This window comes from Vulpes vulpes, chromosome 14, assembly GCF_048418805.1.
Source record: "Vulpes vulpes isolate BD-2025 chromosome 14, VulVul3, whole genome shotgun sequence".
In the NCBI taxonomy this organism is placed as follows: Eukaryota; Metazoa; Chordata; class Mammalia; order Carnivora; family Canidae; genus Vulpes; species Vulpes vulpes.
Window position 1 is genome coordinate 120717383 of NC_132793.1, and position 19714 is coordinate 120737096.

At 34.6% G+C, this 19714-nt stretch overlaps 1 protein-coding gene across 2 annotated transcripts in view; it reads left to right on the forward strand.

Annotated features, from left to right (window-relative positions):
- PDS5A (PDS5 cohesin associated factor A) overlaps positions 1-19714 on the forward strand; it is a 154887-nt gene that overhangs the window by 85559 nt on the left and 49614 nt on the right. For both annotated transcript variants that reach the window (XM_025997865.2, XM_025997874.2), the window contains exons 13-18: positions 100-213; positions 2716-2797; positions 4046-4094; positions 4335-4474; positions 12236-12351; positions 19297-19402. In XM_025997865.2, coding sequence (XP_025853650.1) covers positions 100-213; positions 2716-2797; positions 4046-4094; positions 4335-4474; positions 12236-12351; positions 19297-19402 — 607 coding nt within the window. The remainder of the gene's footprint in view (positions 1-99; positions 214-2715; positions 2798-4045; positions 4095-4334; positions 4475-12235; positions 12352-19296; positions 19403-19714) is intronic.

Here is a 19714-nt window from a genome sequence, read left to right on the forward strand (position 1 = left end):
CACATAAGTCTGGTATCTTTGCAGGAGATGGTTAAAATATAAAAGGGCTGTTCCTTCTGAAAAACAATAATTATGTTACTGGAATTTTTTGTTTCATAGACTGTTGGTAGAGAAAATCTTTGCTCAGTATCTTGTCCCCCACAACCTGGAAACAGAAGAGAGGATGAAATGCTTGTATTATTTATACGCTAGTTTGGATCCAAATGCTGTCAAGTAAGTTACTTTTTATTTATTTTATTTCATTATTATTTTTTTAAGTAAGTTACTTTTTAAATGATTGGAGTTAACAATTTTGTAAAAACGACTTCACCTTATCTAATTATTGATAGGGTTGTTGCTTCTTCTGGTTGAATCAAGAACCTCAGGGGTATCTCAGTTAAGTATCCAACTCTTGGTTTTGGCTCAGATCATGATACTCAGGGTCATGAGATCCAGCCCTGGGTAGGACTCCATGATGGGTGTAGAGCTTGCTTACAATTCTTTGTCTCCCTTTGCGCCCTACCCTCGCACACTTGCGCACACTCTTTTAAGACAAAAAAGAGAGCTTCAGATAAATATTTATAGAGAAACATTTTATAAGTTCAGATAAATTAAAAGCAAAAAATATTCCCAAATGTGTAGACATATTTAGAAACTGGGTTGGTAATATAGTTTCAGGGATTCAAAGAAATCCCCATATCAAAATTACTCCCCTACCTGTTGAAGGGGATCTAAATTACACTATTGGAGCTTTACAGTACTAATTCTAAGAACTTAATACTGCTTCTTTTTTAGGAAAGCATATCAAAATCACCTCTATGTAGAATGACCACATGATTGATTGTTTGAACTGGGATATTTTTTAAACTGAAAGGCACTATTAATATTTTTGATCAGGCAATTGGCATAAACTTCAGCTGTCCAAGGCTTGCTAGGATGTGTGGTCCTCCACAGTAATAAAGCTTTTTAAAAAGTAAAAATGTCCTGTTGAGAATTCTGATTCTTCTGAAAAGAACCTCAGCTTGTGTGTATGTGTGTATTATTATACTTATAATATTTGTATATGATATCTTATGTATTTGTCTTTTAACTTCCATATAATTTCAAACTTAGAGAAAAGTTGTGGGAATAGTACAAAACATTATGATATCCCTTTTATCCTGATTCATCATATGCGCTATCATTTGCGATTTGCATATACTTTTTCTTTATCTCTACATAAATATTTTCTTCTGAGCCATTTGGGGGTAATTTGCAGACATTAGATTCCTTTAGCTCTAAATATTTCAGTGTATATTCCCTAAGAACAAGGATATTTTCTTATGTAACTCTTATCAAAATCCAGAGGTTTAACACTGATATAACTGTCTAACCTAATGTGTATTTAAGTTTCCTCAGTTGTTCCAATAGTGTGCTTTATGGGGTTTTTCCCCCCCTTTTTAGGATTGCAGATTGCATATTTGGTTGTCAGGTCACTAGTTTCTTAATTTGGAGCTATTCCTTGGTCTTTCTTTGTCTTTGATAACTTTGATGATCGGGGAAGAGTATGCATGGTCCAGTCTAGTTTTGTAGAATAGTCCCTCGATTTGGTTTCATCCATGGTTTCCTCATTATTCGACTGAGATTATGCATTTTCAGCAGAAATTCTACAGAGGTCATGTTATAACATTAGTGTATTACATTAGGAGCCATTAGCCTTTTTTTTTTTTTTTTTTTTTAAATTTACAAATGATTCCTAATGCTCACCTTGGGTAGTAAATCCCTGGCCTAAAGTTTTGGTCTCTTTATAGTTCAAAATATTGGCAAATAATACTCTAATATAGACTAATGTCTCAGAGATCCTTCTGGGCACCTGGAATTATGGACTGGGTTTGTGAAAGAAGAAAATCTGCTTTCATGGAAAGAAAGGAAGCTAGAAGAATAAGGACACTCAAGTTAAATTTGATGTCTTGAATCTACATCATTTCTAAGAAGTTCATTTCTGCAGCTCTTTATGCATAAGTATCTCTTAGCCTGCCAGGGCTTAGGCCTGCCCAGGGTGTAATCCTGAAGACCTGAGATCGGGTCCCGCGTCGGGCTTCCTGCATGGAGCCTGCTTCTCCCACTGTGTCTCTGGCTCTCTCTGTGTGTGTCTCTCATGAATAAATAAATCTTTAAAAAATAATAAATAAATAAAGTTTTCTATCCCAACCATTTTGATGACATTTTGTCTTTTTTGGTACTATAACATTCTGATTCTGCTTAGAATGTCTTTTAGTCCCTGGGCACCTGGGTGCCTTAGTCGGTTATGCCTCTGCCTTTGGCTCTGGATCCTGAGTTGGAGCTCCAGGTCTGGCTCCCTGCTCAGAGGGGAGTCTGCTTTTCCCTCTCCTTTTGCCACTACCCCCAGCTTGTGCTCACTTGCTCCCACTCTCTTTCAAATACATAAATAAAATCTTTAAAAAACAAAAAAAAAAAGGTCTTTTCAGTCCCTTCATTTACCTAGAAAGATCCTCTTCATCTTTCTAAACTTCTCAAATATTTTTTCTCATAAGAATCCTTTTATTTACCATTTTAAACTAACCTGCCTTACTTAATCCTATAAATAAAAATTTATTGGTACTGGTGTTTAAAATTTTAGGTAGATGTAGAAGCATGGTATAGATATATACCATGCAACAAGAAAAGTAGTAAAGTTGAATAATTACCAGAATTGTTATATTACATATTTTTTCATATTTGTAACTTTATTAACAGAGCTCTCAATGAAATGTGGAAATGTCAGAACATGCTTCGAAGTCATGTACGAGAACTCTTGGATTTGCACAAGCAACCTACAGTAGGTTCAAGATTTGTTTAAATTAATAGTTTGTTATGTCATTATTCAGTTTTTCTGTACCTACTATGAAGCAGGTAAAAACTATTCTGTTTTCCAAATGTCAGTAATGCATAAATTCTGTAGTTTTCCAAGTTAAATTTTCACTGTAGAGAATATAACAAAATCTTACTTTGTAGCATGAACAAAGAAATGATAATTTCTAGTTTATCATTTTAGATACTAAGAATTTATACATTGTTCATTAATTTTCAAATAATTATAATTAAACCTCAAGATAAAATGTTATGAGAAATCATGATTTTTTTTTTTACTCCATGATTTTGGGTCCCTCAGTGTAGAGTCAGTATCATATCAGGTACCAATCTTATAAATATGGCAAAGTCAAATTAACAAAATAAGTCTTCTGGAAGATGAGGGAAAGAAACTTGTATAATTTCTTAGTATACTTTCTAATATACTTCTAAATGTGTTTGCTAGAAGAGATGTTCTTAACTAGGGAATCTTAGAGATTCTTCAAGGGTCTATTGATGCTAAAGCAAGGGTTGGCAAACTTTTTTTGTAAATGATCAGATTGTAAAAATCTAGGCTTTCCTAGCCATAAAGTCTCTGGTGAAATGCTCAACTCTGCCTTTATAAAATTACAAAAGCAGTCATAGACCATCTGTAAATGAATGAATGTGACTGTGTTTCAGCAAACCTTTAACAAAAACAGATGGTCCATAGGACCATAGTTTACCAATTTCTAATTCAAATTACTAAAATTCCATACAAATTTAGTAATAAAGTAATACTTTATTGTGTTGGACTATATGGAATTACTTTTTGGAAGCGAGGTGATATTCTCAAGTAATAGGCCACAAAATAGTTAATAGAACTATTCAGGAAGAAATTTTTCTCTACTCTTCACATTTTTAATTTTCTTTGATGTATGGTTTCACAATAATTTTGATATGATAATTGTTTTGATTATCTTCAGTTCAGTCTTCTGGCAAAATGTTTTTCCTATGGAAGTTATGTACTCTTTTTTAGTTTTTAAAGAACTTCCTTCTGACCTCACCTTTCCTTCTGCTTGTTGTAACTAGCTACTCCATAATTCTTTGTTATCAATTTAGGGTGTAGATTTTCTTGTGGCTGGTTTGTGATGTTTTTTGTTTTTTGTTTTGTTTTGCTTTAAATTTGTAATTTTGGATTTTCTTACAGAAATTTGGTAGCACATTTGACTTCTTTTGTTTTTGTTTTAAATTTCAGTCAGAGGCTAACTGTTCTGCCATGTTTGGAAAACTGATGACCATAGCAAGTGAGTTTGTTTATTCACTCTCTTTGTGTGTGTGTGCGTGTGTGTGTAAACATCAAAACAAATAATTTACACACTGGAACTATCAATTTAATACCAAGTAAGAGAAAATAATCCTCTTAATTTTATTTCTGAGAACCAATTAAGCTGATGTCTTTTGATAGCTCCATATTATTTTTTAGAAAGCTTACTTTTGGTTTAGTAGTTTTTCTTTATAATACTGATTCTCTTTCAATTTTATAGAGAATTTGCCTGACCCTGGGAAAGCACAAGATTTTGTGAAGAAATTTAACCAGGTCCTTGGTGATGATGAGAAATTGCGGTCTCAGCTGGAGTTACTAATCAGCCCAACCTGTTCATGCAAACAGGCAGATGTTTGTGTGGTTAGTAAATGATACTTCGACATGTGTTCTTTTAGCTTTGCTTGTTGAAATTTATATTTTACTAAAGTCTGCTTTGCATAAATTATTTGTGTTATTTAACAATTTAGCGAACCCTAAATTACCCAGGAGTATATCTGTGGTCAGCTTAGTTCTCTTACCACTGTTTAGCCACATTCCAGGAAAACCCCTAGAGAACTAAGCCAGGGAGGTTGCTGCTAGGAATTGAGAAAGACAGTACGTTTGTATTTAGTAGACAGTTGTTAAGTAAATAGAATTTTCTAAATCCTTATGTATGTATGCATTTTCTTCACTCATGTGTTAACATGGAAGTAAACCTTATCAAAAATTTAGTAATGGTTATATCACCATATATGCATTTATAGATGAGATAATCCCTTTTTAGGCTTTTGTCTACATTCTATTCCTGGATTCTTTATTTTATAGAAAACCAATATTCGTTGAAAATACCAGGAAGGAAAACTTGATCCATTCATTTATTCAGCATTTTATGAGAGTTTTGTGTTTGAATTTCAGCTATACCATTTACTACCAGTGTGACCTTTAGTAAGTTCTTCAATATTTTGCAGCCTCATTTTTCTTATGTTTAAATGTTAAAGACCTCATAGGGTTGTTAGAAGATTTTGCATGTGTATGTGTGTATATATATCCTAATACCTGGCCCTGTGATGCCCTTTAGGACTTAAATAAATTGTATTTCTGTGGTATTACACGTATGTCATAACTGCTATGTTTGGGACGAGGCTTACATAAGAGATGAATGAATGAAAAGAAAGAATAAGAGAAAAGAAAATTATTTCAGATATTTATGTATAGTTTGTTGTAGAAAGAAATAGAGTGTCATAATTATTTATGTGATAAAGGGATAAGGGCTATAATAGATGTATATACAACGTGGTCTGAGAGCATAGAATAGGTATTTTTCATTCATTCTAGGGATATTAGTTACCTAAGTAGATCTAAAAAGACCCGGAATTAGGAAGAGCTAAGGAGAAGCTAATTTAGGGAAGAGAACAGTGGACTCCTCTTGGTCCTAGGGATAAGGATATGCCACGTGCCCAGACTTCCTCAGCCTTTGTACTTTTGAGTAGTTTGCTGCAAATGTTTAAAGATTTCATTAATTTCTTTGGCATCTAGAATTATAGTTTCAGAATACTATGACCTGCAGGGTATCTGCTAATATAATTGGATCCTAGAATGAAATATCTTTGGGCAGCCCAGGTGACTCAGCGGTTTAGCGCCACCTTCGGCCCAGGGCCTGATCCTGGAGAGGATCCTGCATGGAGCCTGCTTCTCCCTCTGCCTGTGTCTCTGCCTCTCCCCCTCTCTTTCATTAATAAATAAATAAATTCTTAAAAAAAATATATAAAAGAAAGAAATATCTTTAAAGGACCTTAGAAATACTTGGTTTAGAGGCTCCAGTTGATTAAACACCCAACTCTTGATTTCAGCTCAGGTCACAATCTCAGAGTTATGAGATGGAGCCCTGCATCAGGTTCCATGCTCAACTAGGGTCTGCTGGAGATTCTTTCTCCTCCCTTTGCCCCTCTTCTGGCTTGCACATGTGGGCTCACTTGCTCTCACTCTCTCAGATAAATAAAATCTTTAAAAAGAAAGAGAGTTGGTTTAACTACTTCATTTTACAAATAAAGAGTTGGTTTAACCACTTCATTTTACAAATAAAGACATTGAATTTTAAGGTTTCTTGTCCAGTATTTTATAGCTGGTGATTGTGGCTGAGCTGCAGGTAGAGTCTAGATCTCATAGGTCCTAAATAGTGTTCTTTCTATACATTCCATTGTTTGCCGGAAGAGCCAGTACAAACTTACTACTGCTCAACAAATGACCTTGAGAAAGAATAATCAAGTGGTGTTTTTGGTCTAAGAAAACAGAAATTGAGCTTGACTTTGAAAAAATGGCAGTAACATGAATTCCTACTATTTGTCAGACCATAAATATCTAAGTTTCCAAATCCAAAAAGTATATGCAAAACAGATGTTTGTAACCAAAATATCTCAGGATGAATACCACAGCCATGCAGTATAGCCAATCAGCACTCCTGATTTTAGCAACCAGGAAAGTAGAGATGAGCACAGCAGTTGCCCTGGAAAGAGCATGGTAATGGTGCTTTTTGGAAGGGAAATTATTCTGAGGATATTTTAAGTAATGGTCCATGCAATAGCTAATAGAACTCTATTCTGGAAGAAAAGATTTCTGCTATTCATATTCTTTATTTTCTTTGGTGAATTTTTCACAGTAATATATTTTCTGGCTTTTACATTAGCTTTGTGTATTCTGAGCATATTATTTAACTTATCTACATATTCTTTCATCTAAAAATAGGATTTATAATACCCTTTAAACACTCAGGAAAAAAAAATAAACACTCAGGAAAATGACTGCTGTTCATAAAGTTTTTGCTATTTTTCAGAATATCTATATCTATATCATTTAGTTTTTCTCCCTAAGGGCTACTGGTACTAGTTATATATACCTTCTAGTATCACATTCCTTTTTTCCTGATAGTTTCATTCTAGAATAGAAGAAAAGAATAAAAAAATACACAAATATAAAATTTAGTTTCTGTCATTTTATGTAGTTTTCATTCTGAGAGCTACATAGAGCTGTGTCCCTGCTTATATGTATATACTACCACTTCCTTTTTTTCTAAATGACAATCACTTCTTACTCAGTAACATTACTCAGTAACAGTAGCATTACTCAGTAACAGAATTTGTGGGAATGGAGATCTAATACTTTGAGCAAGGAATAACAATAGACACATACTGTGGATTAATACATATATAGATGATGCTATAGTGAGTGAGAAAGCATGAGCAATGGCATTAGGATATATGCTGTATAGGTTTGCTTTCCCTTTGGACTTTAGGTTTTGAGTTTCTGTACCTTGGTTCTAGAGAAGGATCACATATTTGGCATAGCATGAGCTCTGGTTGCTATTTTATGCCCTAGCACCCCTCCCTATGACTTGAATGTCAAGATTTTCCAGGAAGCTTACTCATTGAGCATTTGAGACAGTCTTAGGTTTGAATTTCAGTATGCTATTTACTACCATTTTGACTGTTAGTAACTTACTCAATATTTCTGAGCTTCCTTTTCTTCATCTTTAAGTTTTATCTACCTCATGATTGTTAGAATAAGATAAAATGAAATTTTAAATATGACCTAATACAAGACCCCTTGCACTGCCCTATAAGATGTAAATGAAAAGTAATTCTTACGGTATTACGTATTTATGACAAACACAAGGAATTCTTAAAATAAGTGGAGAGGGATCCTGAATCTCTCTTTTTAACAAAGTGATTCAGATATGAGTCGTTCATGGACTGCACCTTAATTAACCTTCCCTACAGAGTTATCCAAATATACATTATATCTTCTGAAGGCTAAATTTTGGGTTGTCCCTTGATCAAGCTTACACCATTATAATTCACTGCATAATTTAGTAAATTGTATTATATGTGGTCTCTCACTGAGGTTGCAATTAGGTGACAGAGGCAGACAAGTATTTCGGTCAAGAACATGGTATCGTAAGTATTCTGATAGAATCATATGCTTTGGTAACACACACAAAAAAGCAGCCATCCCAGGCAGGAGTGGAAATGGGAATACCTTATTCTAGAATAAGTGATTCCTGAATTGAATCTTAAAGGACGAATAGGGATTAGACCACTACATCAAGAATGACTGCTGTATTTCTAACTTGAGTGATTGGATAGCCAAGAGAAGGGTAGGAAAACAATGGTGTGTGGCCTCTCAGCAGTTGTGTTTAGAAGTCTGAAATTCAAGGCTGGTTGGTATATATTAGCATAGGTATAGTTCCTGGAGGAGGTAAAAGAAGAAAAGAAGAAAGGGGAGAGAAAGATGCTATTCAGTAACAATCATCAAATGCTTCCTATTTTAATTTAACTTTTCTATAGTTCAGTGAGAATGATAGAAGGTGTAACCTGATTAACATAAGAAATATATATTGGGTCTTTGTCCCCCATTTCTGGCACAGAACTAAAACCCTTTAAATTTCCCTAAGTGCTAAGAGCTGCAAAGATGTTTTTGTTTTGTTTTTGTTATGTTAATGAGGTGCCTTTTGGACCTCCCCTAAGGGTAGGACTGGTTCTTTGTGGAGCCAATCACATGATTAGAGGATTGGAACTATCCTCTGACCTCTGGAAAGGAGAGAGGGACTGGAAATTGAGTTCAGTCACCAGTGACCAGTGATTTGATCTGTCAAACTTCTGTAAGGAAGCCTCCATTAAAAACTGAAAAAAGACAAGTTTCAGAGAGACTTACAGGTTGATGGACATGTGAAGATTTAGGGAGAGTGGCAAGCTCACAGAACAGGAGCTCCCTGTCCTTTCCACATACCTTGTCCTGTGTATCTCTTCCATCCAGCTATTCCTTAGTTATATATCCTTTCATAATAAACCAGTAATCTGCTAAGTAAAATATTGCTCTGAGTTCTGTGAGTTGCTCTAGCAAGTTCATCAGACCCAAGAAAGGAGGGGGTAGCCAGTTGGTCAGAAGAATAGGTAACAACCTGGGCTTACAACTGAGGTCTGGTGGGGAGAGGGGAGGCAGTCGCTTAAGACTGAACCCTTAACCAGTGGGAACCGATGCTGTCTCAGGATAGACAGTGTCAGAATTGAGTTGAATTGTAGGACATCCTGCTGGGGTCCAGAGAATTGTTTGTTGGTGGGGAGATCCTCGCCACATACACACACTGAATTATATCCTGGAACCAAAAACAATAGGCTACTATAACATGAAAGTTAAACCTTTAGAAACTGCTTCTTGTGAGAAATTGCTTTGTCTAGTTTACTGATTCTAACTGCAAAAAATATTGTTAATGTTAGATCCCTTTAGGAGCCATTTTGATTAGGACAACAAATGTGTATAGAGAGAATGCTGTTTTTTTAACAAACTTTTTTTTATTGTCAAAATGAGAAAGGAAAAAAATGTATGAAGAACAAAGAGGAAGGAGGGGGACCTGAGTTGCTCAGTCAGTTGAGCATCTGCCTTCAATTCAGGTCATAATCTCAGGGTCCTAAAAAAAAAAAAAAAAAAAAAAAAATCTCAGGGTCCTGGGATTGGAGCCCTGAGTCATGCTCCCTGCTCAGTGCGGAGTCTGTTTCTCCCTCTCCATCTGCCCTTATTCCTCCTCCCCCGCTCATACTCTCTGTCTCTGAAATGAATAAATAATTTTAAAAAAAGGAACAAAGAGAACGTCTAAATGCAGAATTTTTAAACTTTATTTTTATAATAACAAGATTAATATGTATATATAGTCTTGTTGAAAATAGGGATTGGGGCACCTGGGTGGCTCAGTCCATTAAGCGTCTGACTTTGGTTCTGGTCATGATCTCAGGGGTCCTGGAATTGAACCCTACCCCTGGCTCCTTTGTCACGTAAGGAGTCTGCTTAGCCTTTTGCCCCTCCCCCATTGCTGTGCATGTGTGCACATGCGTTCTCTCTCAAATAAAAAATCCTAAAGAAAACAGGGACTATTTCTTTATGTTTTTTATATTCCCTAAGGTTGCTTAATATACTAAACAATTTATGTAATTTGTAAATATCAGTAGTAGTATCAAGCTGCATAGTTGATGAGAAATTTTGGAAACATTGTCGGGGATGCAGAAAGAATTCTTTTTTTTTTTAATTCTTTCTGCCGTCATAAATGATTACTTCTGTTTGAAGTTTTGTCAACTACTCTTCAGTTATAAAATTTCATGTTGGTCTTAGATGTTTCTCTTTGTGCCTTGGGTGTATGTGTGGGTATTTTTTTTCTTATGGAAAGAACAAGGAAACTATTTGTTGGTTCAAACTAATTAGTTGGCTTTTGTTGCCACTAATTTGGCTTGCTGATTACCCACAGTATCACTTAAGATTATCACATATAATTGTTATGAGACAGTACCTAAATATTACATACATAAAATATTTTTATGAGGAATTACTTAAATGTAAGGTTATATTGGAATACAAAAACATCAAGTCTTTTTTTTTTTTAAATATCAGGTCTTAAAAGTTGATTATGTTGAGCACTTGGGTAGTTCAGTCAGGTAAGCATCAGCTCAGGTCTTAATCTCAGGGTCGTGAATTCAGGCCTCACAATGCACTGAGCATGGAGCCTACTTAAAAGTAAAATAAAATAGAAGTTAATTGTGTCTAGTGTTATTGTTTATACATAGGTATATTTTATATAGTGTTTTTACTGGATTTAGATAATCGTGAATTATTCTTTTTTCCTTTAATATTCCCTTTATTTTTTCTACCATTAACTGTCTCTCCTAGTTTTTCCTTTTTTAGTAATGTATTCCAAAGAACTGACTGTATACTTTGTCTAGCAATTTTCCAGTAGATTTCGTATTAAATGATCACTGACTTCATCTTAGGTTAAATTTTATACTACGGATAAAAAAAAAAAATCCTCTTTGGGAGAGACCCACAGAAAATAAGTTTGATTTCAAAAGATAGTAACATACTTAAATTCAGATTTAAAATGTTTACCTATGAGTTAAAGCAAAGTATGTAATAAGGACTGAGCACGACTAAAATATTTTTATTTTCTAAAATTTTGCTAATTACAGCTTGCAAAATATATCTGGCATCTTGTAATGATTAATGTTTTCCTGAGACACTGCTTAAACATGGATGGTATCTAATATTGTCTTTATAATTAATTTGTGTCAAGATGTCACTGAAACTACAGTAGAAATTTTTTTCTCCCTTGTCACTCTGAATGTATATCACTGATTTTTCTTCTTTTTTTATGAAAAAAATATATAAAGTGACTATTGTTAATTGCTTTATAGTTTGGAAAGCGTTTTTAATATGTATTATCTTCTCAGCCAAAATTTACATTTACTCATCAGAGATATTCAATTAAAAGGCTCATTATTAAACTTCTTTTCCCAATAACCCAGCATTTTGTAAATTTAACCTTGTCTTTGGTAAAATCAGGCTCTTAGTCATTAAATACTAATATATTCTTTAGAAATTCCATCAATAATGTGTTTTCTTTGTAGGAGCTATTTGATATGTCATCATCTTTGAAATCAAATATGCTCTTCCTAAAAACACTTTATAAATACACAATGAATGAATCTTCCCCTCTTTAAGAAAAAATTATTAACTGAAATAAATTACAATATTATGAAATAAACTAATTATTATGAAATAAACTAATATGACATACCCATGAAAGTATAAATTGTTAACTTTTTGAAAGTAGAGCAGTTGAAAAAGATTATTTACTAAGCAATAACTTCATGGAAGAAATACAAGACAGGAGGCATAAATCATACCATGTCGGGGGATCCCTGGGTGGCTCAGCGGTTTAGTGCCTGCCTTTGGCCCAGGGTGCGATCCTGGAGTCCTGGGATCGAGTCCCACATCGGGCTCCCGGCATGGAGCCTGCCTCTCCCTCTGCCTGTGTCTCTGCCTCTCTCTGTGTCTATCATAAGTAAATAAAATCTTTAAAAAAAAAAACAAAACAAAACAAAACCATACCATGTCATCCCCTTTCTGTTCCTCATAGTCCATATTTTGCAGTGAGTATCCCATGAGTATATAATTTTAGTCAGGGTTTAGAGCAGAGATTTGGTCAGGTCTAAAGCAGATTCTTTTGGTTTTGAATCGTTAAGTGCTTTTGATACATATAATCATTTTTATTTTGAGAAATATGAAAGTAAATTTTACTTATGGTAAAATCTTTCCTTTCTATAGAGAGAAATAGCTCGAAAACTTGCAAATCCTAAGCAGCCAACAAATCCTTTTCTAGAGATGGTCAAATTTCTGTTGGAAAGAATTGCACCTGTGCACATTGATTCAGAAGCCATAAGGTAAGCTAGGAAATAAATTCACTCAAAAATGGAATATAATCTTTAACCACAGTATTGTAAGTTTAAATTCTGGGTCCCTAAGAAAACCTAAAAAGGTTTCCTGTATACTTTTTTAATGGCAGAAGCACATATCATTCAACTTGAATGAAGGGCCTGCTTGTTTTCTAGTTTTTGGCTTACTTCACTGCTTTTTATTTTTTAAAGGTCCTTGTGTTTTATCTTTAGCCTATATGTGCTCATTAAAACCTAGAACATTAAGAATGGAGAAAGCAGAATTATATCTATAGACTATCGATCAGACTTTGAATTTTCTTAACTATTTTGATGGCCACACGACATTCTTTTACTATGTATTATATCACTGTTCACTTGAGATATGTGAAAACAGAATAGTACTTTGAAAAGAGCACAAGTTGCCATTAGACTAATCTGGTTTCATAACATGTGTCTACTGCATACCAGTTTTGTGGCTTTGGAAGAAGCCCAGTAATTTATCTGAGTTTCTCATTTTATTTTTAACTTCAATATGTGTGTAACATCTCCCTGTTAGATGGTTGTGAGAATTAGAGATAATATAAAAACTAAGCAACCTGGCATAATAGATATTGACAGCTATTTTTTATTAAGTATTTTCTGTAATTTCATACATTTTAGTTGTTTTTTATGATTTTCTATTGTAAACATCTGTGAATACTTTTCCCTTGCACTAATCATTTTTTTGATAAGCTATATGTCTTCCTTTTCATGGTGGGTTGCTGCATAGCATTTACTAGTTCTCTATCTTTGGGGGGTTTTTTGTTTTGATTTTTTTTTTTAATTGGTTCTCTTTTTAAACAGCCTTGGGTTAGGAGAGCTGATTCTAGCTATTACTTATTTCACCATATGTGAATTACTGCGTGGTTGTATTGAAATGCCAACTCTGTTGGTTTTCTAGGGCTACCATAATAAGATACCACAGACTGAGTGACTTAAACAACAGAAATTAATTTTCTGACAGTTTTGGAGGCTTGAAGTCCAAGATAGAGGTGTAAGCAAGTTTGATTTCTTCTGAAGCCTCTTTCCTTGACTTGCAGATAGCCTCCTTCTTGCTGTCTACTCACAAGGTCTCACATTGTGCCCTAATCTTCCTTCATATAAGGACAATAGTCATAATGGATAATGCCCCACACATTTCACCTCATTTTACCTTAATTATCTTAAGGCCCTGGTTTCAAGTACAATCACATCAGATACTGGAGGTTAAACTTCACCAAATGAATTTGGGGGTACACAATTCAGCTAATAACGTTAGTCTGCTTTTTTTCTTTTTTGACTAAGAGTTCCTTTTTATTTAATTTCCTTATTTGCAAATAAGAAAACTAAGGTTTTCAGAGAGTAAGTGGTTTATTCATAGCTGGGCAAAAACCATAGATTGATTGATTGATTGATTGATTTGGGGTATATACTTCATACACAATGTTACATTAGTTCAGGTGTACAGCATAGTGATTCAACATCACCGTATGCTGTAGTGCATCACAAATATAGCTCCCATGTGTCACCATACAATGATATTACAATATCATTAACTATATTCCCTATGCTGTACCTCTTATTCCTGTAACTTATTCCATAATTAGAAGCCTATATCTCCCACTCTTCTATATCTACCCATTTGCCTATCTCTACATCCTTCTTCCCTCTGGCACCCATCAATTCTCTGTATTTATAGGTCTGATTCTGCTTGTTTATTCATTTGTTTTGTTTTGTTAGATTCTACATGTAAGTGTCATATGGTGTTTGTCTTTCTCAGTCTGACTTATTTCACTTAGCATAATACCCTCTAGGTCAACCTGTGTTGCAAATGACAAGACCTCATCCCTTTTTATGGCTGCATAATATTCCTCTGTGTGTGTGTGTGTGTGTGTGTGTGTACACCCCACATCTTCTTTATCCATTCATCTATCAGTGGACACTTAGGTTGCTTTTGTGTCTTGACTGTTATAAATAATGCTGCAGTAAACCTAGGGGTGCATATATATTTTCAAATTAGTATTTTTTTTCTTTGGGTAAATACCCAGTAGTGGAATTATCAGATCATATGGTATTTCTATTTTTAATTTTTTGAGGAACCTCCATCCTGTTTCCCACAGTGGCTATACTATTTACACTCCCACCAGTAGATTTATTTTTAATATCAGTGTTCTTTGCTCAATGCCATTTGATTTTTTTTTTTTTTTAAGATTTTTTTTTATCGGGACCCCTCAGTGGCTCAGCAGTTGAGTGTTTGCCTTCAACTCAAAGCATGATCCCAGAGTCCTGGGATTGAGTCCCACATTGGGCTCCCAGCATGGAGCCTGCTTTTCCCTCTGCCTGTCTCTCTCTTTGTCTCTCATGAATCATGTGGGACTCGATCCCAGGACTCCGGGATCACACCCTGGGCTGAAGGCAGGTGCTCAACTGCTGAGCCACCCAGGTGTCCCTATGCCATTTGATATTAATAGGATAAATCAAGGATAAAGTACATGTACTAGTACTCTTGCTTTTGCATATTGACTTTGAAAGAGACATATAGTGCATTTGCTGTTTGTTTCCATGAGGCTTTACGGGATTTTATTAGTAAATTATAATACGCTAATGGTTGATCTCCAGTGTTAAAAGACCAAAAATTCATTTTTTTTCAGTAACATCATGAATGTTTAGCTTAGAAAAATCAACTTATGGTTAGAATTTCTGAGAGACTAATTTTATGCAAAATTCCAATTTATTTTAATGACAAATATATATGTCATATAATATTCTTTCTGTGTAACTAAATCTTCATGGACTATTAATTTGCAAATAGAGGGTTTATTTACTCATTTAATGTATGTTTAATGGAGCAGTTTATAAAATACATTGGGTAACTGGAGAAGGATAGTTACATAACCCAAATTGTGTGGGATAGATTTGTTGTTAGGGAAGGCTCTGAAATAGATCACACATAAAATGGGTAGTGAAAGATCAGTAGGAATTATGTAGGGTAGCCAGATGAATATTGCAGAGGAAGAAGCAACCCAGGCCACTAGCCCTGTAGATTTTTTATGCTACTCTGAACTTTAATTTCCTTACCTTTAAAATAAAAATAGTATATTACAATACAATAACAACTGGAATTGTTGAGAGGCTTAAATGACATGGATATATAAAACACTTAGCACAATGCCTTACACATAGTAATTACCAAATGAACATTAGGATCTATTCCAGAAAGAAAAAATAGACAAAGGCAGAAGGAATCAAAAAGTAGTTAGAAAATTGCATGTACTTTCACCATAATGAAGGATTTTGGAATAAAGGAATGAGGGTAGTAGAAAATCATCCTAAATATAACCAATTTTTCTTTAGTATATTTTCTCCAGCCTTGTGTTTATATAGATACAGATACACATATGCATGCTCCAGTTAGTTGTCTTTAGATAGTGGTTGAAAAGGAAGTAGTGATTGTAATAATGGTTGAAACCTCAGGAAGAGAGTAAAATTTAAAAAGAAAAAGGCGAGGACTGAACCCTAAGGAAAATTAAGAGGCTAGGAGAAGATAAAGAATTCATTGAATTTTTAAAAATTTTAACAATGTGGTAATGGTGACAGATGGTAACTACACTTATTGTGGTGACTATTTCATAATGTTTATAAATACCAAATCACTGTGCTCTATACCTGTAACCAATATATTACCATGACAGTTCTTCAATTAAAAAGATTTTTTTTAAGGAGGCATGGTCAAAAGTGGAAGGAAAATCAGGAAAGAGTGAGAACAGGTCAGACGGACTAAAAGATGGAGGGGTCATATGTTCCCCAGAAGTAAAATAGATACTAAAAGCATCCATTGGATTTAGAAAAAGGAAAAACATCACAGTGGCCAGAATAGTTTGGGGGTAGCAAGGGCAAACCCAGATGACAAACGATTAAGAAGAGCTTAACATAGTTCTTCACAACACAATACCATGATACACGAAGAAAATGATAATATTTGAGCAGAGAAAATTGCTGATGCCCAGAAGTGACTGGTTTAGCTCAACAGGTTCCCACTAGGTTCTCACTCAGCCACCTTTAGGTATGAGAAAATCAAAGGGGTAAATACCCTGTCACACTTCTAATGTAAACTCTGCTTTAGGAAATAAATTGGATGTGGGACAGCCATTGTGGACAGATTAGCTATAAAAAGTAAAGAAGAGGGATGCCTGGGTCGCTCAGCAGTCAAGTATCTGCCTTTGGCTCAGGGTGTGATCCTGGGGTCCTGGGATCGAGTCTTGCATTGGGATCCCTGCAGGAAGCCTACTTCTCCCTCTGCCTATGTCTCTGCCTCTCTCTGTGTGTCTCTTATGAATAAATAAATAAAATCTTTAAAGGGGAGGGACAGCCCCAGTGGCTCAGTGGTTTAGCACCACCTTCAGCCCAGGGCATGATCCTGGAGGTCTGGGATTGAGTCCCACATCGAGTTCCCTGCTTAGAGCCTGCTTCTCCCTCTGCCTCTGCCTCTCTCTCTCTGTGTGTTTCATGAGTAAATAAATAAAATCTTAAAAAAATAAAAATAAAAAAAAGGAGAAAAATTAAATTGGAAGGGAGTAAACTTGAAAAAGGCTCTTTTGTTGTTTTTAATGAAGGAATTTTAAATATTGAAATACCTTTGAGGGTCGACTGGGTGGCTCAGTAGTTGGGCACCTGTCTTCAGCTCAGGTCATGATCCTGGGATCCGGGATTGAGTTCTGCATCAGGCTCTCTGCGAGGAGCCTGCTTCTCCCTCTGCCTGTGTCTCTGCCTCTCTCTCTCAGTCTGTGTCTCTCATGAATAAATAAATAAATTGGAAAAGGACGGGAGAATTCATTTAGATTGTGGTAATACAACTCTGTGAATAAACACTAAAAACCATTGAATTACACATTTTAAATAGGTGAATTATATGATAAGTTTTATTTCAGGCTAATGTTTATATACATATCCCTAATTTGTTTTCCAAAAAAATAAAGTTTTATCAATTAAAGATACTAAGATTTTGAAATTATTCTTATGATGTTAAAAAGGAAAGAAAAGTACTAAAATTGCTTTAAATTATATAGATATATGTGTATCTTATGTTTTATACTTACTTTTTTTTTTAAATTTTATTTTTTCATGAGAGACGAGAAAGAGAGAGAGAGAGAGAGAGAGAGAGAGAGAGAGAGAGAGAGGCAGAGACACAGGCAGAGGGAGAAGCAGGCTCCATGCAGAGAGCCCGACATGGGACTCGATCCTGGGTTTCCAGGATCAAGCCCTGGGCCGAAGGCGGTGCTAAACTGCTGAACCACCCGGGCAGCCCTATACTTACATTTTTTAATAACTTGACTAAAATAAGCATATTTTTCCAGAGAAAAAGTTTTAACCTAAAGCTTTTATGATTAGCTTCCATTTGTTAAATATTTGCTATGTATTAGGCCATTTGCTGTAAAAAATCAGTGTCCTCAAAATAAGGTAGTATTATTTCTCAGTTCATTGATAAGGAAGCAGTCTCAAAACCAAAAATCACATCTGTTTATACTTATAGTACCATATTGCAACATAGCCTGATTTTTATTGACCAGGTAATACTCTACTTTGTGGTGTTTAGGTGTACTTGAAGAAATAATTCTATAATGTTGGACAATTAAATGTTTTTTAAAATTTTTATTTAAATTCTAGTTAACATTGGTTAGTATCGGTTCCAGGAGTAGAATTTAGTGTTTCATCACTTATATACAACACCCAGTGCTCATCATGATAAGTGCCCTCAACACCCAACACACCCACCTCCCTCATCAACCCTAGTTTGTTTTTATTGTTAAATGTCTTACTGTATGTTTCCTTCTCTTTCTTTTTCTTTCCTTTTTCACCTTCCCATATGTTCATCTTTTGTTTCTTAAATTCCACATGTGAGTGAAGTCATATGGTATGACTGACTTATTAGCCTAATAAAGTAATAATAATTAACCTCTAGCTCCATCCACATTGTTACAAATGCCAAGATGTTATTTATTTATTTGGTGACTGAGTATATGTATATTATGGAACATATATATGTATCACTTCTTTATCCATTCATCATTCAACGGACATTTGGGCTCTCTCCATAATTAGACTATTGTTGATAATACTGCTATAAACATCAGGGTTCATGTGCCCTTTAGAATCTGTATTTTTGTAATTAAATGGTTTTTAACTGATTAATCTATTTATGAATATAACATGATGCCTTTGATGAACTGCTTCTTGTTATAAATTTCTAGTAATGGAATTACTGATTCAGTAAGTTGATTACCAGAGATTAATTTAAATGTCTTTGTCCATGATTTTTGTTAATTATTTGCTTTTTTCTTTTAGTGACTTATTTGTCAATTTATTTTTTTTTTTTGAATTTTTTTTTTATTTTAATTTATTTATGATAGAGAAGAGAGAGAGGCAGAGACACAGGCAGAGGGAGGAGAAGCAGGCTCCATGCACGGGGAGCCCGACGTGGGATTCGATCCCGGGTCTCCAGGATCGCGCCCTGGGCCAAAGGCAGGCGCCAAACCGCTGCGCCACCCAGGGATCCCTTATTTGTCAATTTAACAACTTCCATCTATTTTTTTTTTCAACTTCCATCTATTTATTGTTTTTCCTAAGATTGTAAATGATTTCTTTATATATAGAAATCAATATCAAATTCTATTTCCAGTATGTGTTGTTTCATTTCAATTTTGTTGGTTTTCAGTAGAGTTACAAATGGAGTTTGGGCAGAGTTCTGGGGAGATAAACTGAAAGTAAGCTCAGCTGTCAAATAGGGAAAAAGTTGAAAAGTCACAAAATAACTTTTTTCTCTAGGAACATATTTGTGTCTGATGTTTAGATGCTATATGTATCCTGCCATGATGCAATTAGGATATAGTTACTAATCTAGTATGGTTTCTAATTTAGATTTTCTTGTTTTTATAGTGCACTGGTAAAACTGATGAATAAATCAATAGAAGGGACAGCAGATGATGAAGAGGAGGGTGTAAGTCCAGATACAGCTATTCGTTCGGGACTTGAACTTCTTAAGGTACTTTTGAGATAATTTTGTCTCCATGCATTTCCACAGTTTTAATTTGAACTCCCTTGAGGATATGCAAGAAAAAAAAAGGATATGCAAGAGTAGGACTTAATTTCATTGGGAACTATTTGAAAGATTAAACATTTGTGGCAGAAATAATATTTTATAAAAATGTATTTTTTTACATTACAATAATGTAATTGTTTCACATTTTAAAATAATAATGTTTGGGGGGTTTGCTGTTTCATTCATCATTTGCATGCCTGTATTTTAACAACATGTGCTTGTAACAGTATGTTTTAAAGGATCTAGTCTTACCTT